Source organism: Delphinus delphis, chromosome 4, assembly GCF_949987515.2.
Source record: "Delphinus delphis chromosome 4, mDelDel1.2, whole genome shotgun sequence".
Lineage (NCBI taxonomy): Eukaryota > Metazoa > Chordata > Mammalia > Artiodactyla > Delphinidae > Delphinus > Delphinus delphis.
The window spans coordinates 77,899,649-77,927,003 of record NC_082686.1 but is presented as its reverse complement, the minus strand read 5'-3'; the positions used below and the strand labels follow the sequence as shown (position 1 = coordinate 77,927,003).

Below are 27,355 nucleotides of genomic sequence, written 5' to 3'. Positions count from 1 at the left end.
TAGCTTTTCAAAAGCAAATCATCACGGTGAGGATTTCTTAGTCAGCAACGCTCCAAATATGACTGCCAAACCAGTAACGTCAGCATCACCTGGAAACTGGGTAGAAATGCAAATTCTTAGTTCCCAGACTTGCTGAATCAGAAATTCTGGGTGTGAGATCCAGGAACCTATGTTGTGTAAGACCTGCAGGTGATTCTGTTGCCAATTAAAGTTTGAGAAGCAGTATCTTAGCCTATTGGTATCCATCTACTTTTCTATTATTGAGCATGAGGGTTGAAAATGCCACCTGCCTTCCTCGTGAGTCTGGGGGAATAGTGAGATTTAAGAACACATTTTATAAAGCACAGTCTGGGAAATATGCAGATCTGGGTTTCATTGAATCTTGATGTGTAGGACCCACTTGGGGCTTTAGTTACATCATTAATAGTGAGGCTAATGATTTAGGTCAGTTGTTTCCCAACTGGTCTCTTTAAGCAGTAAAAGCTTTTATTAAAGAAATATTTCAAAGAATGCAAAATGCAAAGCAGAGCTGCTGTAGCTGAAGAAGCAGGAGTCGGGCTGGGCTGTGGTTTCATGCTCCACTCACACCACCTCTTGCCCATGAGGTACACGTCCCCAGAGGCCTTCAGGTAACAGAGGTTCTTCAGGTAACAAGCGTTTGAAAACCATTGATCCACGCGAGCTACTAAAGCGTGACACATAATTCTAGAAGGTGTCTTGCATAAGCCTGATATCACTACAGCAAGTATTGTAAAGAACATCACACTATGAATTGTATCATGAAAAAGGTTTTAGTCTTTTTACTGATTATTCTGCAGAAGAAATAAAAATTTTTGTCGCATTTTACAGGACAACAGTGGTATAACAACTGACCTCCATTAACTTCTGGCTGTTCAGTGTGATTTGCTTTTCCAGTTAGTCTCTTTTTCTCCCTAATTATTCCTCAAAAAATCATATGTATGGGATTTATATTATATATACCATATCAATAGTACATATAATATCCATAATTATATCTCCACCCTTATTTTCCTCTTGGGTCTGTCTGTTGGCCTAGCTCCATACACTTCCCTGAGCACCTCAGTTACCAACAAATCAGTAATTTTCAGTAAGAACGATTATTTGAACTCTGGTAGGAGAATCCTCTCTATACCCTGGATCCTGGGTGTAGTTTCTACATTGTGGAAACCTTAGGGATTTATGAGATTAATTCACTCATTTTACCAAAGAGAAAACTGAGGTCCTGGAAAGAGAGACTGCTTATCAAAAGTTATGCGATGTACATACTGACATCGGAAGGGTAAACTCACAAGGCTGAATGCACTGGCAAGACAACCTCTATAGCATGCATTTGCCTCCTTGGAAGATAAATGACCTGAAAAATAAAACACAAAACCAATGTATCTTCCTTTCCTGAACAGCTGTTCACAGACCCATGCCAGGAAGACACAAGGATTCCTGCAGCACTACTTAAGCCAGAGGCCATTTCCCAGCCTCCCCGACCTCCCCCGGGGTTTTCTTTCATTTGTTTTCCCTCACCTTCCCTCCTCCCCGGTTCATTATTGCTAGGTTTACACCTAAGGTAAAAGCAATCATCACCAATTACTGGCTGCTTAGAACTAGAAATTCTAATCTCATAAGTGTTGCTCATGCTACTGTCTGTGTAATAAATGTATTTTTTGCTTCAGAAATGTTCCCAGGATGAAACTTGCATTTTTCCTCCACCAGCTTTTCGTCAAAATACACATGGCATCCAGATGACATCCATCAAGAAACGAAGATCCCCAGATGATGAACTGCTATACTTACCAGTGAGTCTCCCTTGGGTATTCATGATCACTTCATTTTCACCTTCTTTGAATGAGTTTTACTCTGAGGTCATCTTTCGATTATCTGTGACAATGAGAAGAGGGTCATGGAGACTAGTGAGATAAAACAGAGAATTTATTTTTTACAAAATTAGGAAATTACTCCTTCCCTCTACAGTTCTGGAACATATTAACAGTGTGGGCTCTTCTACTTACGGCTCACCCAGTCAAAGCTACCTTCCTAATAAAATTTTTCTTATGCCAATATTTAAGATTAATTTGTACTTCATTATTTAAGAGGGATAAGATGATTTTAGACAGCATGGTCATACCAATTTAGGACAGAAAGCCAAGTCAGGCAGACTCTTCAGTTATATGGGAATGGCCAGAGACTTGGCCCAGTTATTGTGTAGGAGCGTTTTTCATTCCTACAAGGAATATAAGCCCTCTCAAGGTCACCAAGGTGCCCCTTTTTAGGCCGTGGTTGTAGTTCATCGAATTCTTATTACCTTAGGTCTTTGCTATCTAGAGTGGCAGCAGAGTTTGGGTAACCAGTATATCCCTTGATGCCATCTACACTGACTTGCGACACAGACAAGCTAGGCCAGGAGATCTGACTGGGATTAACACTAAGCCACAGGTTTGGGTGTGCTGTGCTTGCTGCCCTTCCTTCTTCGGGCCCTGAAGGTCGGGTAAGGGAATTAGACTGCTTGCTGGCAGAATAATTAGACAGTGAGTTAGCTAAGATTCTCAGTGTCTTGTTTCTCAGGCTACATATGGAAACTGACATGTGAACTCTAAGTTAAACATTTTCCTGCTACACTAGATATTCCAAAAGACCTAGTATGTTTTCAGCTGATGAGATAGAAACCACTGGAAGAGCTGTTTTTCTCATGAAATTTCAGTTTGTACTCATGGAGGAGATACCCTGTATTCTGTTACATCTTATTTCTAGTGAAGAATTAGCCAAACTGAAATGTATAAAGAAAAAAAAAAACCTCTTAATTTACCATGAATTTGGTTGGTATTTTGTTGAGTGGCAGTAATGCGAGACCCTGAGCACTTAGAGATCGGTAGGGTACAATTCTTACCTTCCAAGATCTTGCCTTCTAGTGAGGAGACAAATAGGCATAATGCAATGAAATCAGTGCTTCAGCAAAGCTAGACATGACACTGTGGGAGCACATAGGAAGGATGGAAGAATCAGCCTAAAAGACTGAGGTCAGGAAAAGCTTCTCAAAGAGCATGATCCCAGAGCTGGGATTAGTAGGAGTTAACCCAACAAAAGGTAGAGAAAATCTTTCCATTTCTGAATTCTGACAAACTCTGCCTCTCATGCTCAGGGAGGAGACAGGTGATGTGCTAGGGTGCACAGGGTAAACAGACACTCACTCTCGGGGTCAGGCAAGTGCCCTTTGTTCTCCACTTGCCTGTCTCTAGTCCTGGTCCTGCTCAGACATTTTTGTTTGTTTGTTGACTGGGATTACTTTTTTTTTTTTTAACATTTTTATTGGAATCTAATTGCTTTACAATGGTGTGTTAGTTTCTGCTTTATAACAAAGTGAATCAGTTATACATATACATATGTTCCCATATCTCTTCCCTCTTGTGTCTCCCTCCCATCCTCCCTATCCCACCGCTCTAGGTGGTCACAAAGCACTGAGCTGATATCCCTGTGCTATGCGGCTGCTTCCCACTAGCTATCTACCTTACGTTTGGTAGTGTATATATGTCCATGCCACTCTCTCACTTTGTCCCAGCTTACCCTTCCCCCTCCCCATGTCCTCAAGTCCATTCTCTACGTCTGCGTCTTTATTCCTGTCCTGCCCCTAGGTTCTTCAGAACCTTTTTTTTTTTTTTTAAGATTCCATATATATGTGTTAGCATATGGTATTTGTTTTTCTCTTTCTGACTTATGTCACTCTGTATGACAGACTCTAGGTCCATCTACCTCACTACAAAGAACTCAATTTCATTTCTTTTTATGGCTGAGTGATATTCCATTGTATATATGGGCCACATCTTCTTTATTCATCTGTCAGTGGACACTTAGGTTGCTTCCATGTCCTGGCTATTGTAAATAGCTGCTCAGACTTTTTAAAGCTTTTAAGAGACTCTCTTAAAGAAGGAAGCACATTTTACCTCCACTGAAAACTTGTGTTCTTCTAGAGGTAATTACAGTTAGTTCTAGTTATTTGTGGTACTTATGCTTTATAAAGTCACTGTGAACACTGTACTCGCAAATACTGAATCATTGCTCCTAGAGGAAATACAGGATTAGGTTCCTGTGAGCCTCTGGTCATGTTTTTAGTAACTGATCAATGCATTACCTTGTTTCATGTGTGTTTCTTATTTAATATATGCTGTTGATTCATTAGCATTGAACTCACTGCCCATAGCACTATAACTCATGGCTGATCTAAGCTTATCTAACACATATTTTCTCCATAAGGCACATCACAGCCTTCTTGCACTTAGGAACATGAGATAGCATGGCAGCTGCCCTGGGGAACTATTTTAAACGGAAAAATCACCCACAAAAAGTGAAAAATGTGGCCCTGACTAGACCATGAGAAGGACACCTTTTTCTAGCATGAGAGCTGAAACAAAAAGGCGGAGCATCACTTTCTTCCCCCTCAGCCGGGAACTTGCACAATGGTTGAATCAGCTTTTCATCACTCTGCGCATGTCTGTGAATGACTGCAAAGCCTGCCAGTGTTGTTTTTCCTGTTACAAATAAATGTTAACAAGTAGGCGAATTCGACCATGCAGAATCCACGAATAATGAGCGTTGCCTGTACTTCTGATAGTTCTACAGCTCTTCATTTTTTCTTCACTTTTCTTCTGCTCTTTGACATAGGTGAGGGGCCGTGAGACTTACGAAATGCTGCTGAAGATCAAAGAATCCCTGGAACTCATGCAGTACCTTCCTCAGCACACGATTGAAACATACAGGCAGCAGCAGCAACAGCAACACCAGCATTTACTTCAGAAACAGTGAGTGTGTCCCTGTCTCATTTTAGGAGATGTGAGTAAGATGACTGTTTATTCAGGTCAGCAACAGGGTGACGGTTGGGTGATGTAAAAGATGAGGTTGTGAGCAGAATATGGTAGGTTCAGATGGGCTGGTGTGGGACACCTTTTTTCACGTCAACAATCTTCTGTGTTTCTTATAACCTTCCCTTTGAGAAGTTCCACCTATATTTTGAAGTTGAATACAAACCATTTCAAGTGAATTACAAAAAAGACTCACACTAACAGAATTAGTTCTCTTCTCTATGCCTCTGATCCAAGCACATCTATCAATAGTCGAACTTTGAGTACACACTCTATTCTAGTAATAATGTGTCTGTTTAAAAACATGTACTCTTCCTCATCTCGATAGACTATCTTGTCCCTCTCCTGGGATGCACAAAATCCACTTTTGGGAAGACTGTTTTGGAGACAGCACATAGGTTTTACTATAAGTGTCTTGAGTGCTGTGTTGAGGATTCAGAGTCCCAGTGCATGCTCATTTAGCAAACATCTGGAGGCAGAAGGGCAAAGTGGCATCATATTGCCGTGTTTTAACATCCCCATTCTAGGTCTTCTTCCAGCGATACGTGTTTACATCAATGAGGCCAGATTTTGCAACCATATTAGAATATACATACAACCTATTTACCTGTTAATTTTTACCTAGATTCTTGGATCTTTGATTATGTTCATTGTTTTATGACTAACCTGAATAAAATAGCTCTTATAAAAGGAAGAGACTCCACTTATACTTACCTTCTGTGGTTAAGAATAATCACTTGTTAGCTTAAAAACTATTGTGTCTGTACTGGAAGTATTGCCAGAGTCTCTGCAGTTAGATGTAAAATATAGACATTTGGGGCTCATTTTAGTAATTCAAGCATTTGACTTTATTCTTCAGGCAAAAAAAAATAAACCCAAACCATCTTGCCGAAGTCAAAGATTGTCTTTTACAATAGAAATGTAAATGAGCAATAAAGAGTGGATCTTTTCTCATATATTATTAGCTACTCTAGAGAGATACCTATGGAAAGTGTAATAAAAAGAGATTGCTTTTCTTTTTTAAATCAAAATAAATGTAGGTGAGAAGGCTGGACTGCATTTCTGATAGTCAGAAGGCATCCTCTGAGCCCATACCTACTGACTGTGAGGTATGGGGTGGGCAGCAGGGGAATAGAAAATAAGTATGCTCTCTCTTTAAAGGACTTCAGGCTCGTTGAGCATTTAAGACCTTTTTTGCCTGGAAGAGATCTCACCCTTCACTTCTGGCACGAAAGTTTGCAAATCATAAATATAAGGTTTTAGAGTAAGGCTGACTGGAAAGTTGAATCAGGCAGTTCCTTGGGGACACAGGGTACTCCAAAGGAGAATTAGAATTCAAGGTTACAGAATTCCCATTGCCAATCCTATATAGTCTTTAGGATATCAGATAGAAATATATATTAATACATTCAAGTGCAAAACTGATTTAGTTCTTATAAACTCATAAAAGAGGAATCAAAGAAATAGACTTGTAGCATCAATTACAAACCCAAAGGGGATAAATGCCTTCTCCAAGATATGCATGTCACGCTATTAAGACATACTCTCAGATCGTCACCAGTTCACTCTGGAAATGTTTGGCTTAGCGAAAATGACCTCAGAAGAACTACTCCATAGCAGATCATGCTGAACTCGTTGCTCCGTAATTTCCTGCCTCTTTTTTAACAGGAAAAGTTCTGTCAGTATTAAATGGTGTGGTTTGAAAGGTCTGACCCTCTAGCACAGGGGTTGGCAAACTTTTTTTTCTGTAAAGCACCAGTAGTAAATATCTTAGGCTTTCTGGTCCATATATATGGTCTCTTGTAGCTCCCCAGTTCAGAAGCACAGCAGCAAACCACAGACAATATGTAAATAAGTGAGAGCAGCTGTTACACTAAAGTTTTATTTTATGGACACTGAAGTTTGAATTTCATATAATTTTCACTTGTCATGAAACATTCTTCTTCTTTTGAATTTTTCCTACCGTGTAAAAATGTAAAAACCATTCTTAGTTTATGGGCCAGGTTTGGCCCATTCACTATAGTTTGCCAATGCTTCTTCTAGATAAAAGAGTGGCCCCTTCATGGCTTCTTGATGTTCATATTTTTTGATAGGAGTATCTGGAAGCTAATCTATATATTCTAAAGTAGAGAGGTATTAAAAGATTTTAGGAAGTTTTTTAAGGTGTCATCTCAGTATCTAACAAAACAGCAGCAGTCTTTAGCAGAGGCTTCTCTTGTCTTTCTTCTGGCTGAAAAAGACATGCCCATCTAGACACAGAATATGGTTCATCATCAGCTAAGACTGGAATAGTTGACATGACTCATGTAATAAGCTTTTTACTGAAGATCTGCTACGTGAAAGCAGTAAAAATAGAGATGAGGTAGATGAGGTTCCTGCCTTCCTATAGTTTACGGTTTGGTGGTGAATTCCTAACCAGAACACCTTTTGAATCTTAAGAAATCTCTGGAAGTTTATTCTCAGCATCATGTAAGTTCATAGGACAATTTTAAACAACTTATATAGATTATACAGTAGAAGGAATAGTTTTGTCATAGTTTTAGAGACTTTACAAGCCAAGATGATCTGTTTCAGTTGGAGACATGTGCATTTGTTTGTTTACATGGAGTACACGAGGATATATAGTCCCATGTCCCTGGGTGATGAGTTATCCAGGGCTTATAACTTATCTAGCCTAATTGGCTTGCATTGCTCTAAAGGGAAATTGTTTTATTTATAATTAATATTCCATAAAATAATCTATTTCATCAAAGAAGAAAATATATCTTAAAATTATTATTTTAAGAAGCTCAAAAGATTTTAGAGACATATTTTCACTTTTCTGCATGTGTGGTGGTCACAGATAAATAGCGAGGAATTTGTAGCCCCGTAGTTTCCTGTGGTGTCCATTTATATGTATAATTGCATGTTTTTGAGTGCTTGTCTCACAGTGTATAAGAGCTAACTTCAGCTGTGATAACTTGTGCATGGAAATATAACAGACTGCAAAATGAACTCTTTGCAAAATATAGACATTTGATCTAATTATGTCTTTGTTACATTATATATACATGGGTCTCCCTCCAATGATTGATATACATTTATATAAATTCTCCAGTTGCTGTATTCTTCAGCTCAGTTTTTTTCAGCTCTTTTATTTTTATACAAAGCTCCAAGAAAGAGCACGAATGATTAGACGAAGAAAACTGGAAATCTAATTCCTGGCAATCATTTGAAAAGAATACATCAGCTTGGAAAATGCCTATGATAGCCTGTGATTTCCTTTGCAAAAACTTAGTACCAATATTTTATGCTGGTAAGGAATCAAGTTTATGCTTTTCTTTATAGTAGAGTGAAAATTAATGGGAAGAGAATACACTCTGTACGAGGTAGCAATAAAATATTTTCAGTTTAATTGCTTCTATTAGTTCCTCACTATATGTTTTCTCACTGCTTGCTTTTCATTTATGCATGGTTTTCCTTATTCAAAAATTCCTTCACAATTACCTTCATGATCATAGGCTTTCTGGAGGATAAATCTTACACTGAGTTTTTGTGAATCGAGTTGTTATCAAAGCCATAAGTAGGCTTTATTCCATTTATAAGGAAATTTGATTTTAGTTGATTTGCTCACATTGGAATAAACATAGGGAGTTACGTCCATAGGAGCCAGAATCTAGTGAGAGGACAAATTGGACCCATTCTTGCCACTAGACTCCTTACCATCATATTTTCAAGGGACATTAACTCTTAAGACAGTTTTGCAGCAGCCACTTGAGACCTTTTTAGCAATCTTTTGACATGTGTACTTTTGACCAATACTGTCTCTTGTTCATTTTTTTTCTTCTGTAATTTACCCTCCTTCTTGGGTAAGATCTGATCTGAGAGCAGCATTACTTTGTTAAAATTTTACTTAGCCCAACTCTGGAGAATTATTTTTAAGTTTCTACAGGATAGATGTACTTTGATTTTAATACAAATGTATGACATCCTGAGGAGCTCTTAGTGTTTCCTTCTCCTTTATGATCACTTGATGATTGCAGCTTATTAGTATCCATGATATAGGTCAGAGAATACTGGAGCAGAACAGGATCTTCAAGACTATGGTTCTAGCCCCGTTGTGCTATAGCTGGGGAAACTGAGGCCCCATGAACTACACCTGTGATTTCATAGCCAGTTCATAATAAATCTGAGACTAGAATCAGATCTGGAAGACATAGCTCTTTACAATATTCTGGGCTGCTTCATTAGTTAAGAAAGTCATAATAAGAAAACACAAAGCAAGCATTCATTCCCATTTTTCTGTCCCTGTATCAGGTAGTTGGTATTTACCCTTGTGGTTTCAGCGTAAAGTCCTATTTCTCTAAGCTCATCTGGCTACGATTTTCTTCAAGAATGTTGATAATTCTTCCTCAGATTCATGTATCTGAGAAAGAAGCAAGTAATATTTTCAGAATTATCCATGTAGAAGAAAGCAGAAGACACAAATCTTTCTCTCTCTCACTGACAGATATGACTAATACCATATTTCTAAGTCTGACTTAGAAATTCTCCACACTTCCAGAATATTTGTTTGAAATTGCCAGTTTCATAGATTAAAAAAAAGGTAAATATGGGCAGTTTCATGGGGTTCAACCTTATAGGTCATGGCACTGCACAAGCCTTTACAGTTTACACAGTTAGTTTAGAACTTCACGAAAATGTTAGGAAGTTGTCAGGACAGAGATTTATTAGCTCTGAATTGGCAATGCAGAAAAACACCCTCAGATTAATTAAATTCAGATAGATTAAATCACTTTTCTAACTTCTCACATCTCATTGCAGAACTTGTCTCAATTCTAGTCTCAGTGTGTAATTCTCTGGTCCAGACATTTTTTTCATAAGTGAAGGATGATTTCTGCATGTTGTCTTATTCAATCCTTGGTCCAAGAGAAGCCCCAAGATGTAATATCCACACAAGAAGTCGAAGCCATTGTTCTTTAGTTGGTAATAAATTGCTTCCCTACTAATTTGTATTCTGGCATCTTCTTTAAGATGATCCCAATTCTTGCTGGTGAGATGGCTTACTAAATCTCAGCACTGAGCAAGTGAAAATTGCTTTGTTCCTTTGCAAGGAGTAACCATATGTGATTCAAAAGCCATCCGGGCAGTAATTCCCAAACAGTTCATGGGGTTGCACAACCCTTAGGAAAATAAGAGGATTTGTTCCTGGCATCCTTGTGTCATAATTGATTTCTTCATTATGCAAAAGTTGCTTTCGTGAGTTTGATATGTGCATTTCTAGGCCAAGTTTGTGACTGAAAGGATTAGGATATTTATCCATCACAATCTGGGCACATGCAAAATGCTCATTAGTAGTTCTTTACAAAGGCATGATGACACAGCCCCCAGACTGATAAGATCATATTTCTTCATACTTCAGAGTTAAGCTAGACAGGAACAGTAATGAGGTATCATAATTGGGAAGATGACATTTTACAAAAGATTGAAGTTACTTCTTGTCTCTGCATTCCTTTTTGCAATTAATTGAGCCCAATATGCCGAGCGCCATACGAAGCATCTTGACCTACCTTGTCTCAGTAGTCCTCAACTAAGTAACTTGTGGAACTTCTTAAAAGTGTATGTATGCCTGGGTCCCAGCCTGGTCTCAGAAAGGATCCTGGAAAATAAATTTTTTAAAAGTTCCACAGGTGATTCTAATAGTTCTAGATAGCTACCATTGCCTTCTCTCATTTCTTCTTCATAAAAGTCTTGGGAAGTCATCTCTGAGTGATCTTAAAGGAAGGTAAAGAGGAAGGAACAAAAATAGCCGTGCGACATTCTGTTCTGACTATACTATGATCATGAAGGTAGAAGGATGTGTTTCTGTATTCAGTTGATTTGAATATATGAAGTCCTAAGCCTTCATCTTTTCTTTTCTCTGGTTCCTCTCTGCAGTCTCCTTTCAGCCTGCTTCAGGAATGAGCTTGTGGAGCCCCGGAGAGAAAGCCCGAGGCAATCTGACGTCTTCTTTAGACATTCCAGCCCCCCAAACCGATCAGTGTACCCATAGAGCCCCATCTCTGTATTTTGAGCGTATGTGTTTGTTGTGTTTCCGTGTGTGTGTGTGTGTGTGTGTGTGTGTGTGTGTATGTGTGTGTGTATGTGTGTGTGTGTATCAAGCCCTCGTAGCCAGGACTTGAAGACACTTTGGCTCAGAGACCCAACTGCTCAAAGGCACACAGCCACTAGTAAGAAAATCTTTGAAGGGACTCAAAACTGTACAAGAAAGGACATTTTCTGCAGATTCTGTATCCTTAGATCTAGCATTGGTCCATCAGGAACCCTTGTGTCTGTCTGTGAGCTTTTGTGTTGTTTCTTGGGAGGGAGGAGCTCAGGTTGGGAAGAGGGGCATTACGATGTTTATTGGAACCCTTTTCTGTTACCTTCTGTTGTGTTTCTAAAACTCATGAAAAAGCTTTTGAGCAGGTCTCAAACTTAAGATGTCTTTTTAAGAAAAGGAGAAAAAAAGGTTGTTATTGTCTAGGCAGAAGTAAACTGTAGGTTACTGAGAGACTCAGGCCCTTTTAATGCTGGTCATGCAGTGATACTGCAAATAGTAACAAGCTAAGGTGTCAAGTGTACTGCTGGACAGAGAGGTAATAACTACCATGAGTAGCCACTGCGGGGAATGATTTTTTCTTCTTTTTGAGAACTTGCATTACCAGTATCCTCCCCTCATATGTAGTAAAAAGCTCATTAATTCTGTGTCAGGTCCTGCCACTGCCACCCCATGTCAGCATCTGATGTGATAGTCTTCCTTGCTTTTGGAAACCCTCCAAAATTTGTGTTTGGACCCCAAGGCAGGTAAACCTCTTTTGTCATTTTAAGAGGAGAATATTACCCCAGTAATATTCTTTCAGGCAGTCATATATCATTCTTCCGTGTCCACCATGGAATTCAAAGTCCTCTCACCAAATCTATAATTAACTCCTTTGATTGGAGCACCATAAAATCAGCCATATCACTGACACTGTTCAAATTACCGCGTCCAGGACACTTATGCTTTGTTTAAGTGATGTCCAAGCGGACACGTTTTTAAATCAACACTCCTGGCCTAAGAATTAAAGACAGGAAGAGTAGATAATTTTTCTTTTTTGGTTCAAAGACTTTAGAGAATCTATTTCCATTTTAAATCATATTTTAAAGTAATAGTATAAAGACTTAAAAAATCTGCTCCCCACACCAGGTCACCAGCTCTTTATTCTTTGTCACCACAGCAATGATTTCTTGTTATTGAGGCTGTTGCTTTATGGATGTGTGATTTTAATTTTCAATAAACTTTTGCATCTTGGTTTATCTCGCAGTTTTTCTTTTCTGTCTCTTTTGCTTTTTGAAATTCCTTAAATGCTAGAATATTTTCATTTAAGTGCCTGAAGTACCATGTGTAAGTCTAAAGAACAAGAATAGGTCACTTTGGTTCTGTCTACACTATTGTCATAGTTGGTGTTTTTATTTAAGATACTCTGTATCAAGGTCATCAGTCCTAAAAGTAAATTTCAATGCCCATGCTAACTTGAAAATTTATTTTAGCCCTGTGCATGTTTAATTTCGTCATAAAGAGCTAGGCACTATAGCATCATATGTTCACATCTCTGAATAAGCCTTGAGTTATATCTTCAGTTGCCAAGTTCACTAGAAGAAATTTAAATCAAATTCCAGTTTATTAAATAAATTGGCTTCTGTGACACTGGTGTTAGGAAATATCCAGTGGAACCTGTTGTGCACAGGTTTTAAAAAAAGTTACAATACGTTCTGATCTTTGAGTAACAAGTTTTAAAAACTTCATAAACCACCGTTCCAAATAAAACTAATATAGTCACTTAGAAAACTACTTAAGGAAAACAAGAAAAATACTTAAGAAAAAACATGTTTATGTTTTAGATAAAAGTATAATAGTAAAATCAGATGATCCTGTTACATTGGCACCGTTTTCAATTAATCTAAAAACTTTCTAATCCCTTTTAAGGAATTCACAAATTCCTTAAACGGTTAGTATGTTTAATTTTTTAATGTTTGTTTTTTCTTCTGGAAGTTTTTTTTCCCTTTCACCCTATTTTTATGGAAGTTTTTAATGTGTTTATAGTGATGTTTATATAAATGCATACATTTGAACTGATAGAAAATATTTTATAATTACAGTTGACTTAGCTGGAGAATAAATGCTGCCTTTCGTCTTTAGAAGCAAGATTCCTCAGCTAGAGAGAAAAGTTACATGTGGGGAGGTACTGGGCAAAATTTCGAGGAGGAACAATTCCTTTTCTCATGTTCATGTCTTCCCTTTTTCTGACCTGCCCCATATCCACGGTGTTTTGCTCTACCCCCAATATCCCTTTCCCTTCTCGGATCCCGCCATGCAAAAGTGGTTTGGTAAAATAGGTTCACCCTGATGTATTGCCAAATTCCACTAGAGAGTTGCTTTTTCATTAGCAATGGAAGATTTAAGGCCAAAGAAGGAATCCTTTGGTGGAATTCTAGGACAAATTGTAGGACAATGTCCAGGGCACTTACATAATCTCATTTAATCTTCATAGCAAGTCTTCTGGAGTGAGTGTAATGCCTGTTCTACAGATTAAGTAAATGAGACTCCAGAGACCTATATAATACCCAAAGTCACTTAATTGATTTGTGTCAGATCGAGAATGTGAACTCTAATATTTCGATTGGCTCCAAAATTTATGTTCCTTCTTCGTTTCTCTATGGTTTGTGACCTACCTTCCTCAACAATAATTTAAGTGGCTTAAAATAAATGAACTAACAAAATGGTCAAAAATAAAGACCACCAAAAACAGGAGAAAGGAATTGTAACAGGACTTGGAAGAAGGCGTTCACTATAATTGAGGGTCCAGGGAAAATTCATAGCTCTTAAATACATTTTTACTTTCCTAGTGGTGGGCATTAATGGTTCAAGCAACGCTTCCATTAGCTCTTGCTGTACATTTGACTGATTTGCGAGGATGGGAGAGATATGTAGACATTTCTTTAGGTTACAGAGGACCAACCTGCCTCTGGAGTCTGGGTAACCTGGCATCTTTGTTGCTTTGTGGTGGGCAAAGGTAGAGGAAGAAGCACCTAGCAAAGCTTCTCTTGATCACCTTGCCCTGAACATTCTTGCACTTTGATATGGACTTAACAGAGGTTCCTAGGTGTATTCAAATGTGCTGACTCTTATGCAAGGCTTCTACACAGGGATGGAGTGGGTTTGAGGATAGCTCGGTCTCCCTTTACTATATCCCTTGCTCCCTGTTCCATCTTGGTCTCCTATTTCCTCTTACTACTTCACCCACTTCTTGATGTAACCTACTGCACTCCACTGTCTTACTTCTGGGAAGGTGTCACAGAATGAAAGGAAAAACTCTTGGACTAGGAGCCAAGAGACCTCTCAGCCCATCATTTAACAATGTGTGACTTAGGCACGTTTTTTCTCAGAGTCTTATATTTACCCATCTGTACAACAGGCATAATCATTTCTGCCCATCCCTACCCTGCCATCCCATGTCCTCCTCCACGAGATGTGAGACTCATTTGGAAAATGGATAAAGGAGAGCTTGGTAACCTGAAGAATCTAACAGTTGGGAGAGTTTATTATATAAATGCCCATTTATACAACATGGATCTAAACCTGTCTTCTTGAGAAGGGCTAAAGTGAGAAATCAATACCCTCCTACTTTAAGACAGTGATTCTAAAATGCAGCTGAATCGTCAGTTGCACATTAATTGTCATGTTCATTTATGCAAATATAGCATAGTGTTTGAATTCCTCTAGCTGTGGCTCTTCAGTGATACGGAATGGAGCCTTCCCTGTTTTGTGTAATTATGGAGAATGCAGAGCTTTGAAGTCCAAGCCTAGCACGACTGTAGCACTCAGGTGTTAGAGCCACTTGTTATTTTTTCAAACATTATTATACCATGTTTGTTTGGAACTTGGATTCATTTACAGAGCCTCCTAAATCGGATACACATACACACACACAAGCAAATAAAACTCAAAGAAACATTTTTCTTCTCTTCTCTAATAAACATATGGCTGCAGCAGGGAGGAGACGAATAGGAACAAAATAATACCTTTTATTTGAGGAGTGTAAACGGGGAGGTTTTCCCCTTTTACATGCTCAGCCCAACCTTCATTCTCTGGTCACAATAATGACTCACTGTAAATGCCTGACAGTGTACAGTGTGTACAGTTCTTCCTCATCTTGTCTTTTTGGTTCTCACCATAGCCCTACAAGGTAGGTTGGATTGTTATCCCAATGTATCCACTACTCTATGAGCTTCTCCGAGATGGGACCATTTCTTATTAGTTTTCCCACCTCTAGCATCTAACTCATGCAGTAAGTGTATATATTTTAAGTTTTTATATATTTTAGTTTTCTGATGAGGGATATTTACTGGCTTGCACAGGGACCTATAGCTTTCTAACATATGCTGGAGGGAGACTTAAACGTTGTTTATCTGACTCTGTATCCTTCCCCGGTTCTAGATATCACTAGTTCTATATTCAAGGGAAAAGTCGGGCATGGCAGTTGAATAGGGAATGTTGTATGTAATATAATACATCGTATGACAAACCAATTCTAGTAAATTTACAAACTGAAGTAATGCCGAATGGAAAACTGTTTGTTTTTTTTCTTTGTCTCTCAAGAGACTTGTGGAAACTTAACAGAACAGGTGTTTGGACTCCTGGGTTCCCCTTGTGTAGAGAGGCTGTTGACGTTCCGATGGGTTCCCTCATGGCCCATGAACAGCTAAGCTGAGAAAGCGTGTTTCCGTGTTGAGGCCTCTGCATGATGGCAGGTCGTGCTACCAAATGCCCTGTTTGACTGGCTTTGTGGTTATTTTCTGTATATGCCCAAATGGCCTAGGAAGCTAGAGGTGAAACGCCTCAGCTGCAATTTAGCATGGCGTCTCCATGTCTTTCATAAGCCTTTGGGTCTTCACTCAGTTCTTTTCCCTTATTGATTTTCACGTTGAAAGGGATGGAGAAAACAATAGAGGGAAAAAAAAGATGCAATGATTTCCCATCTCACAAAGGAGATGCTTTAGGAAGATATTCAGCTTTGTCCTCTACTCATGTAGGAAACACACGATCTGATGATAGCCTTGTGATCCCTGCCAAGGTAGGAGAGATTCTCAGATAGAAGCACAAATAAGTTCCTGTCATTGTTCTGTAGGAATATTTTGGCAAGTGTACAGTTAAGGCTATGTTTTAATATGAGACCTGTTGGAAATGACCAGTCCCCACTCTTCAGCGTCCCGTGCTCACCATCCTTCCCGTGTTTGTGTTCCCAGGACCTCGATGCAGTCTCAGTCTTCCTACGGTAACAGCTCCCCACCTCTGAACAAAATGAACAGCATGAACAAGCTGCCTTCCGTGAGCCAGCTTATCAACCCTCAGCAGCGCAACACCCTCACTCCCACCACCATCCCCGATGGCATGGGAGCCAACAGTAAGAGCATCTCCCTTTAGCTGCAGCTGGAGGACCCATAGGGCTAGTATAGGGGAAGACTTTGCTCTGGGATGGGGGGAAGGCTTGCTCTGAAGCTACGGGAGAGGCACAGTAGACAGGACAGATCCAAGTTGAGTGGCTTAAATTTCTCACGGTGAACTTTTTCTCACTTTTAAGATGTATGGTTCATTACAGAGCTCACTGGTAGAGACAGAGAAGGCTGTTCCTTTAGTAGGGATAAGGATCTCTGTGAAAAAGAACAGTCCACTTCCTACCAACCTGGATGGGGACCCACCTTCTACATTCTTTGAGATAGTCAAAAGGAAATATGTCCAACTTGTGGGAAGTAGCATAGTGTGGTGGACTTAAAATCTAGAGAAATAGATCCTAGTCTGGACTCTATTGCAGCATTAGCTGCATAACTCTGGACGAGTCACCTCTCTGCTCTAATGCTCAGTTTTCCATTCATAAAATTATCACTCTGCACAGTTAACAAGTTTATGCATCTGTGGCCCTACACTTTTGGGCTTCTCAACTCATCTATTCCATCCTATACACAGTTATTAAGGAATTGACATAGGGAAAGGAGTCTCCCTTTTATTTATTCACACACAGATTCCTCACATCAACTAAGTATAACTATAAGAGACAATGTGAGAATCGGGCCTCGACACGGATGATGATTGGTGCATAGCTTTGCTGTAAATATAATTAGCTTGTCCCCTAGAACTTAACCTAGCAGAGTGGATACCCAAACTTGAAAGGAAAAAAAGATGGTAAAAATGCAGAAGGGATGCAAAAGCCTAAATACTGTCCATGTATCCTGTAATCACCCTCATAAAACAGTGCCTCAGTCTTGTCCTAGAAATCGTTCATTATTTTGATCAAGGCTTTACACTTGCATTTCACTGTTGCCTTGAAGAGACTGGGTTTTTCTTAAAGAAGTTAAGGGAGGCTAAGATTATGACTCTTTCTGGTTCTGATAGCACATGTTTAGATTTTAATGAGATAAGAGATATATGAGGTTTGGTTACCTGGTATGACAACGAAGACATTAGAGCGAGACTGCTCTCTCACTAGTGACAAATACATCCTAAGACTCTAAACCTGACCCTTTGGCAGGTCTGCTGCTTCGAGAGTAAAAGGAAAAGGAACCATTTGTTTTTTGCTTTCTTTCTGGTGACGTCTTAGAGTCCTCAGCTTTTTCTTGAGATGACAAAACAGTGGTAGTGGTAATGATCCTTCACATTTGTGTTACAGTTTACTTACTTTTTCTTATTTATGCTTCATAATTTTCCTCTAATGGCATCGGGAAAGTCAGAGGGAAACCGATAAGACATGCTAGGCCTATGCTCTTTAGCTGGGTAGCTGGTGGCAGAGGCCTTTCCCCTTTGGCACACTACTGTTCACTGAAGTAGAGGCAAATTACATTCATCTTTTTGTAGATACGTTATTTCGCTCTTTTTTTTTTTACCTGAAGACAAAATTTGTTTCATAAATATTATTGGTATTGAGCTTTTCTTCTCTATAAGTGAATGTTTACAGTTTATGGTTTAGTAAGAAACCAATCCAAGTTGGTGGTGTTCCCAAATATAATCCTGAAATGGACCAGAAAAAAGAGCTGGGGTCTTTCATTGCATCCTTCCTTATGAGGCATTTGGTTCCCTACAAATATTGCAATAAATCCTCCCATTCCCAAACCAATATTCCAAAGGTCCCTCTCTCATTCAAACGTTTGTTCACTTAAGTTTTCTGAGCATCTGCTCTGTGCCAGGCACTGTGCTCGGGTCTGTGGGGACCCAGATGTGCATAAGGTCTAATCTCCATGCTTCAGGAGACTAGCCTAGTGAGGGAGACAGAAATATAACCCATGAAGACAAATACAAGAAGGACTGTATTAACACCAGGAGCAGCAAGCAATTGGGACAGAGCATTAGAAGTAGAGAACAAAGTGGGAAGAGGTCGTCCTAAGAGAATGTACCAAGGTCAAGAAGTAGGTAATTAGTTTGGAGTTTGGTGACTGTTCTGTTCATTGAGATGTAGGGTACTTAAAGGGGTGTAGTGATAAGACTGCAAAGGAAGGCTGGTAGATTAGGCCCTTGGTAACATTAAGCCAGGCGAGGTGGACCACTGGGATGCTGGTATGTGATGACGGCAGTAACCCTCTCTGTTCCTCCTGCTTCTGTTCAGTTCCTATGATGGGCACCCACATGCCAATGGCTGGAGACATGAATGGACTCAGCCCCACCCAGGCCCTCCCTCCCCCTCTCTCCATGCCATCCACCTCCCACTGCACCCCCCCACCTCCGTACCCCACAGATTGCAGCCTTGTCAGGTGAGTCCACAGCGTGTGCCCCTGGGGGTCTGTCCTAAGCATCTCTGGGTGGTGGAGGGTGGACACCGTCAAAGTTAATAGCACAGTTGGAAAGAAAGCAAAGCAGCCCAGTGGTGGAAGTTCAGCCACTGTTATCTCTGATCTATGGAGTCATCAGCAGCGTTTAATCAAAGTAAACCACAACAATCAGCATGGGAAAAAGTGAAAATGTGAGTTGATAGGCATATAATTTTTCATGCCTGTTTCCCCCATCTTCACTTACTCCCCCCCTCCTCCATCACATTTTTACAGTAAGCTGTGGCCTTCAAATTGGTGCTCAGGGCTGGGGTTCCCAAATGGGCACTCAACTTGCTATCTCGCTCCCTTTCCTGCTCTCTAGGCCTCACAGCTCTCAGCCACCATGGGATCATTATTTTGGAGTTGGATGTCCATAAAAAAGTTGGAATGTTAGTAAAAATGACAGGGACTTTCAAGAACCTGATGGCCTCTTTTGCTTTGTCGTATGGGAACTGGGGACATTCCAGGAAAGGGAGTTCAGATAGCCAGAAGAAAGAAAGGCATGAAGTCTGGAAAATTCTGTTTCCAGCAGAGGCAAGCATCGGTGCCCAAATTTCATGCCTAGCGCCCTGCTTCGTGTGCAGAATGATTTTTTCATTTGGCTGCTGGAATAATACGTGTTGGTTCCCATGTGATGGATGCAACAGTACTAGCAGTGTCAGAGAGATGGCAAAGTACATGGCTCATCATCCAGCATCTGGCTCTGGGACGGTGGTGGCATCACCGATCTGAGACCAGAGCCGGAAAGGAGCGGGTCTGTATTCTGATGAGGACACCAAGCAAAAAGCATGAGTGACTTCACAGTAGAGTGGCCTACAATTTTTTCTTAGCCACATAAGCCATTCTCAGAAACCCCAGATATAAACAATTGAAGGAGAGGTGCTCTTTTTGAAGTGAAGAGCTAGGAGGCAAGAGGGCTGGAAACCTGAGCACTGGACTCCTTCCTTTCACCCCCTGCAATGGCTCCTAAGACACTGATACGGAACCCCTAGAATTCCACCAGTCACCATTTGAAAATCTCTGCTCTGCAGGCATCTTTAAACAGTTGATTTTAATTTTAGAGACCTAAAGTTCGTGTCCCTAATCATCCCCAGACCTCCAACCCAAGGCCCCACATATATTTTATCTGCCCCTAATCTCTTATGTAGGGCATCCCAGGGCAAAATGTTGGGTTTTCCTTTATCTTGCCAATGCAGTTGGGGTGAACTTTCTTTTTCTGTTTCCTCCTTCCTCTTCCCTCCTCCCTCTGCAGTTTCTTAGCGAGGTTGGGCTGTTCATCATGTCTGGACTATTTCACGACCCAGGGGCTGACTACCATCTATCAGATTGAGCATTACTCCATGGATGTAAGTAACCGTTAGACTTTTCTCTTGAGTTTTATTCCTTAAGTTCCTCCCTTTGGTGACATTCACCTTGTAGTTGAATCCCCTGTGTTTTTTGTCCTACCCCCAGTCCTCAGTTTTGCTGGGACCCATAACCATATTAGAAAGATTCCCTGGCCTCCGCCTCTACATATGAGAAGCTCAGGATCAGTGGTCCTCAGCTTCTCTGATCAGTCAGCAGTTGTCTGTTGTGTGCATACTATATGCAGAGTGGGAGTGAGATCTGATTCCCACCTTCAAGGGATGTATGATCTCTAAAGAATTCAGAGCACTTTTTGGTTGTTCTCATTAATTGGTGTCAGACCCCAGGGAGGATAGCAGGAATCAGGTGATGTTATTCTCACTTTAAAACATGGAGAGACGACAGTATGGTCATTTGCCATGATGGGTTGATGACAGAACCAGGAATAGAACCCTGAGATGTAAGCTTCCAGTCTTTAACTCTATTGATTGGCCTTTTCTGCCTTTCTTTAAAATAGGATGTCACAGAGGATTGAGCTGTGCCTCTCGATTAGAACCATGTGTTCATTCATGGTCAATTCTACCAGAATAGGGCCCAGCCATCCCTGATCACTGGGAAAGATCACTGGTCATGGGTTCGAGTCCCAACTATGCTTCTTAGTGGTAATGAGAACTTGGGGTTATCACTTTGCTTCTCTGGGCCTCAGTTAATCCAATGAGGTTCAAAATCATTGCCTTCTGGCTCTGATAGTCCTGGAAGCAAGCTGGATAGGAGGGGACATTTTCTTGCTTCCTACAGCACTTCTTGAACTACTGTTCACATGGGTGGGAGCTCATTTTCTGGTTTACAACAATCTGGTTTTCCTCCCAGGCTGCTCTTTATGCTGCTGTCTTTGGGGTTCACTATCCTCCTTTCTAGCTTCCAGAGGGCCCTTTGGGCTGGTGGAAGAAGATATTCTCTGTCTCTGCTGCTGCTTCTGTAGTTGGGACCTCTTTTTGCCCCCCACCCCCCCTTGAGCACCGATGCTAGAGATGTCCCTGCAAGCGTGAGAACACCTCTGCCCTCTGGTGACAAGTATATGCTGTGCTGTCCCTATGCCCGCCCCTCTCCACTCCCTCAATCACCCCTGGCTGCTGCTCCCTGAGGGAAGAAATTATAAGTAAAAGCTATAGAGAAAGCTTTAGGAGTATGTTCTGACAAGTTTCAGAGAACTTCACAATGATGTCCATCCATTGAAGGCAGTTTGACACAAGACAGTGTGTTGCCCTGTGTCTGAGAGCCTTACATGATGGAACAGGAAATTTGTCCCTTCCCTATATTTTTAAAGTTTTACCTTCAACTGGCTCACTGTCCCCACTGGGGAGTATGTCAGGGTGCCCCTTTGGCTGCTAAGATCTGCTGATGCTCTCCACAAATCTATCTCTGCTGGTGTTGGCTAGGTCCTGGGCCAGGCTCTGGGCCACAGCTCTCTCACCTGTCAGTATAAGTTAAAATCTATCCAGAGAGTAATGCAGATTAATGGAGCCTAGTGTACAGAGAGTTTTGGACTTACTGGGAGTTTCAGAAGCATAAAGAGCTATGCTCACTTATCTATTTGTGGAATAACTTCTTTATACTGTATACTTTTTAAAAAAATTTTTATTGGAGTATAGTTGATTTACACTGTTGTGTTAGTTTTGGGTATACAACAAAAGTGAACCAGTTTTACATATACATATATCCACTCTTTTTTTTTTATTCTTTTCCCATATAGCCCACTACAGAGTATTGAGTAGAGCTCCCTGTGCTATACAGTAGGTTCTTGTTAGTTATCTATTTTATATAGACTAGTGTGGAAACATTGTCCATTTATTTCTTGTTTCCTTGGCTTCTTAGTCATTCATGCCCCCGGTGGCTTGGCTGCCAGACCCTGCCGAGAGCAAGTGCAATAGCTAAGGGATCGGGCCGTGGGAGGCTTTCTGCCCCATTTGTACTGTATGTACAAATTGGACTACCCACACTGCACATGAAATTGTACTACCCACACTACACATTTCCAAATTAGGAAATATTGGGAGGCTATCTAATTTCCGCATCCTCACTTCAGCTTCTTCCTGCTCATCACTGGAAGTAGACACCTCCTTTTCTTCTTGTCTCTCAACACCAGTCTCAGTTACTTCACATACCTCCCTGGAAAAGGAATATGGTTAAATTTTGGAGGTGTTATAAGTATTCCCTCTAAGATGCAAGGATGGGTTAATCATGGTATAACATAGTAATAATTCAGATGATTAAGATTTACATAGTATGCTTTATAATTTGCAAAATACTTTCATATCCACATCTGCATATGAGTCCACAGTATGTGTTGACCTAAAAAGGAATTGCATCCCATTTTGCCAAAGAGGAAACTGAGGCCAGTAGAAAATAAGTGACTTAATGAAGGTCTAGAGCCAGTGAGTGACAGAATAAGAACTTCTGTCGAGGTCTTCTGACTCTAAGCACAATGTTCTTTCTACCTACCATACTGCTCCATAAAAAACGCGAGCCAACACTAAAACAAACTAATGAGGAGCTAGTGCAGGTAAACAGAGATGCTACCACAGTTAGTTAAGATCAGTCATCTTTGTAATGCCTTCTACCCCCAACCACAGAACATGGACACGTACTCTGTATTTTGATACCCTGATTTATCCAAACACCAAGAGACCTTTTGGCCATTAGGGCAGTTTTAGGCTCAGAGGCGATCCTGAATCCACAGTTCATTGACTTAATTGTGTAACTTTAGAATTATCAACCTCTCTGACCTTCAGCTTTTCTGTCTATAAAATAGGTGGAATAATATCTACCACTAATCTTAGCATTAAATGAGATCATAAATAAAAAATAATTAGTTCAACCTCTGGCATGTCGAAAGTGTTCAATATCTGTTAGTAACCTTTTGTTCCCATCTCCTCATTTGAGAAGTGGTGGCATTCCATTAATATCTTTCTTCCAGTGATTAGAGCGAGGTAGATTTGAGAGTTGGAAGTTTCCTTTATCTGATGTTTTTGTTTGGGGATTTGTGTTCTCTGATCTAAATATTACCTCTGTTTTACCACTGAAGAAACTGAGACCAATAGAGAATAAGTAAAATGCTACCTACAAGAAGAGATGGGACCTCAAGCCTGTATATCTGTGCTTGGTTACCTATATGCCAAAGATTAATAAAGAGCTAATTTTATTTTCCGATTTAGAGTTCAGTAAATGCAGGTCAGTTAAAGCCCAGCATTGGGGAATGACAGAATGGTGTGGACTAAATGTCAGTTTGTCTCTTTGTCTTAATTCTTCCTGGTTTGCTTCCCTATTGCACAGGATTTGGCAAGTCTAAAAATCCCTGAGCAGTTCCGACATGCCATCTGGAAAGGCATCCTGGACCACCGGCAGCTCCACGACTTCTCGTCCCCTCCCCACCTCCTGCGGACCCCAAGTGGTACCTCCACAGTCAGTGTGGGCTCCAGTGAGACCCGGGGCGAGCGTGTAATTGACGCTGTACGCTTCACCCTCCGCCAGACCATCTCCTTCCCACCCCGCGATGAGTGGAATGACTTCAACTTTGACATGGATGCTCGTCGCAACAAGCAGCAGCGCATCAAAGAGGAGGGGGAGTGAGATGAGCGTTGCGGTTCGAGCTCTTTCTGTCTTCCCACCCGCTAACCCCACCACTGTTTGACCAGCCAAGCATTCTCCCTAGCTCCTCTCCTTCCTCTTTTCAGTCAGGTTTCTTAAGGGAAGGAGAAGGTAGAGGCTACATTTTACCTAATGTACAACCTGGCATCTGATTCTGATTCTGGCTTTAAGCCTTCAGATCTCTTGCTTGCAGGACTGAAATTGCCGTGGCTAGGTAGAAGTGAGCAAAAAAGCAGTGGGTGTCTCCTTAAGCTGCAGAGGTCTCTCCTTGACTTTTATAAAGCATTTTCACCCTTATAGTCTAAGACTATATATATAAATATATAAATATACAGTATATATTTTTGGGTGGGGGGCATTGAGTATTGTTTAAAATGTAATTTAAAGGAAAAAAATTGAGTTGCACTTATTGCCTTTTTTTTTTCTTTTTTTTTTACTTTTTGGATGGCTTATCTATACCCCGTCTCTCAAGGCCAGCCATGTATGGTAATAGGTATCTAGATCTTGATAGGACATGTGAGTGACAGTGACATGTAGGTGCCTTCAGTTCTTTTGATGCTAAACACATGCCACATCAAACCTTTGGTTAGATCTGCTTGTTATTACATGGGTGAGACTGTATGCATACATATGTACACGATTCTCTATGTTGGTATATTTTATGTTACTGATATCCCTACTACTGATAGTGGTTGCCTTTGGGGTGATTTAGTTCAAGTACAAGAAAAAGTTCATGTTCACACTATCACTCACCATAGGAAAGGAAATATTCTGTCTTGCTTTTGGTTGGGATTGGGGAATGTGAGTCATGGCTGAAATTCTTAAAAAGTCATGGAAGCCAGTTAACTAACACCTGGTATCACGTGTCTGGGTATTTCAGCAATCTCCTCAAATTTAATGCCAGACACCTTAACTCTCAGTATTTATGGGCAAAGCATTTGCTGCATTTACAAATGCCTGTAAACCCAATTTCACTACTAGATTGATTAACTCAATTACACATTTGCTCCCCTTGTTAGAATTAAGGTTGATTTGATTGGGATGAATGCCATCTGTCTAGTTCTTGCAATAAAGCTTTAACGTCTATTAAGAATATCCAGGAAAAACAGGAATCATACAGAGTTATTGAATCTCCACTAAACAGTAAGAGATCTCAGTGAGCCATGAATTGAAATACTTGGAGGACTTTGTGAAACATAAATAGTATTATTTGGTAAATGTTTCTTCTAATGACCCTCACGTTCTATAAAATTCTGCATATAGAGGCTTGTTGATCTCTCTCTCTTCAAGGTTTAAAATAGGAGCAGCGATTTGGAAAATATAAAATTATGAGATCAGTTTTCCTAAAGCATCAGTTGTATCACCATATCACTTTTCTTTTTGAACAATAATAGTTTCACTTTGTTGGAAAGTAACTTTGAGAACCCAGTTTCCCGTCCACCTGTCTTTTGGACTGTGCATACACATGAAAATGTCCTGACAGATCAGAGGATAAGCCTTCCATTGGAGATGTTGCCTGAACCACATAAGCAAAGAGTTGTCTTCAGACTCTGAAAAAACGTGTAAACGGAGATATTGCTGTACATCTTTTAGAAACATACTTTGTAGCAAATACTTTTTTTCAAACTATAAAACAAGTATTTTGTATATATGCTAATGAGCTCTAAAAGCGTGCCGTGCCTTCTGGTAAAGGGCTATCATTGCACATAAGCTTCCATTTTTATTTTAAAGTGCAAAAGGACTAATGTGGCTTAAAAATATATATGAGTTTCATCTGAAAACTGTATATATGTTTTGCGTGTGAACGTGCATATTTTGTGTTTCACTGTCTTTTTCTTCTTGGGATACCGGGTTTTCCAGAACCAGAGTTGAAACTTTTTTTATTATTATTGTTTTTATATTTTCCTGGAAACACCATTTAGTAAGACTACAATGTCAAATTTTAAAATGCCATTACTGTAAGATGGGGGGAAGGGAAAAATTGTTTCTGTTTTTTATTTTTTAGTTTTGTATGTTAAAGAGAGTGAGTCCTTGATTTCAAAGTTTTATTTTGCATAAATGGTAATAAGCACTGTTAATACGTGGAACAAGCATGCAGGTTTGAAAACCTATTAACAGGAAGAATGAAAGCCATGCCTTGGCAATGCTAGGAGGGCAAATGGCTTCCTGGGCTATCATGAGTGTTTGAATAAACCTAGGACATCCTCTGAGCTATTTCAGCACTCTTCAGGTGGCACTAAGGACTCAGAAATTCCTTCACTGTATATCATGGGTTTGGCATGAGCCAAAGTGAGGCACAACTACTGGCCTCACATCCTGGTGGCGACTTACGTTTTTTGAGTGTATGAGTAGCTAGCGTGAGGGGCGAAAGAATATTAAGACAGACAGAGGGGGCATGGGCTTAATGGAGTTCTTGTGGCCTCAGTTCAGTACAGTTAGCTGAAGAATGGATAGATTTTTGTTTGGAGTTGATTAGAAATGGAAATGGAGACTAGAACTTACTTCATTAAATCCATTTACCTTTCGTTTTCTTGATATTCCCCTAAAGTATAGTATGCAGGATGTTGAATGTTAAAAGGTTGCATTTTTTTATTATTTTTATAATTGTAAAAAATTAAGTCAATGCCAAATGTTTTATATGCTTTATTAATGTTTTTGAAAAGTTTTTCTTATAGATGTGATGCTTTTTTTTTTTTTTTTTTTTTTTTTAAAGCTTCAGTTGCTTGTCTTTTGGTATTTTGGGTAATGGGCTTTTGGTGAGCCAGAGGCAAACCCACAAGCCACTTATGTTTGCCAGGACATGCAATAAAATTAAAAAATCAATAAAAATGCATTGAGAAATGGTGTTGGGTGTGTGTGTGTGTTTGTCTGTCTGTCTGCCTGCCTGCCTGCCTGTCTATCCTTTGGCCTTATTTTTACTGAGGTGGAGGAAAAAATACTGAAAGAAACATTAGAGAGATTCAAATATTGATACTTCTAATCCTGAAACAAAATATCATTATTTTCTCATTTTAGCCAATCTAAAGACCAGGAATATACACCTCATTTGGTACACAAGATACTCGCAGATTATTTAATATGTTATTTGATTGAGGTCAGAATGGGTTTGCTTTGGAACAGGGACTAGACTGCAGATATTCCTAATGTCTCATTTAGTGACCTTCCCATGGAGCTCAGCAATGACCTCCTCAGGACTGCAGGCTGGAATGCAGATTACCCTGATTTTATGTGGGAACAGCACTGCAGATGGTGGGCTATGGCATGTTCCCCTTTAAACTCAGTGTTAAATATCACCTTTCAATTATATATATTGATTCAGCAAATGAAATATCTTCTATCAAAACGGTTTAATGATTTTTTTTAAAGAAGTAAGTTTGTTCTTTTATGGACTGACATTAGATGGCATGAAAACAATTTAGTAACTTAGATTTATAAATAACTTTACAGCATAACATATATATAGTATTTACATATATAAATGTGTTTTCCTATTAATAGTTGTAATCACATGATGAAAAAATGCATTCCTATTGGCAAGGCAGTTTCAGCTTAAATTAGGGGTACCAAAAGATTCCAGTTCTTATTCCTTAAAATTTAGGTGTTAGATCCATCAAAATGACATGATTGGTAAAATCGCTGCC

General features: G+C 39.9%; 1 protein-coding gene across 4 annotated transcripts in view; it reads left to right on the top strand.

The window, feature by feature from the left end:
- TP63 (tumor protein p63) overlaps positions 1-26,930 on the top strand; it is a 220,849-nt gene extending 193,919 nt beyond the window's left edge. For 2 of the 4 annotated variants that reach the window (XM_060010949.1, XM_060010948.1), the window contains exons 7-12: positions 1,729-1,811; positions 4,669-4,805; positions 16,173-16,330; positions 18,521-18,665; positions 19,975-20,068; positions 23,400-26,930. In XM_060010949.1, coding sequence (XP_059866932.1) covers positions 1,729-1,811; positions 4,669-4,805; positions 16,173-16,330; positions 18,521-18,665; positions 19,975-20,068; positions 23,400-23,696 — 914 coding nt within the window. In that variant the 3' untranslated portion in view covers positions 23,697-26,930. Of the gene's footprint in view, positions 1-1,728; positions 1,812-4,668; positions 4,806-10,781; positions 10,897-16,172; positions 16,331-18,520; positions 18,666-19,974; positions 20,069-23,399 lie in introns of those variants that run through there. The other 2 variants (XM_060010950.1, XM_060010951.1) reach the window with 2 other exon arrangements.
- The last annotated feature ends 425 nt before the right edge of the window (positions 26,931-27,355 follow it).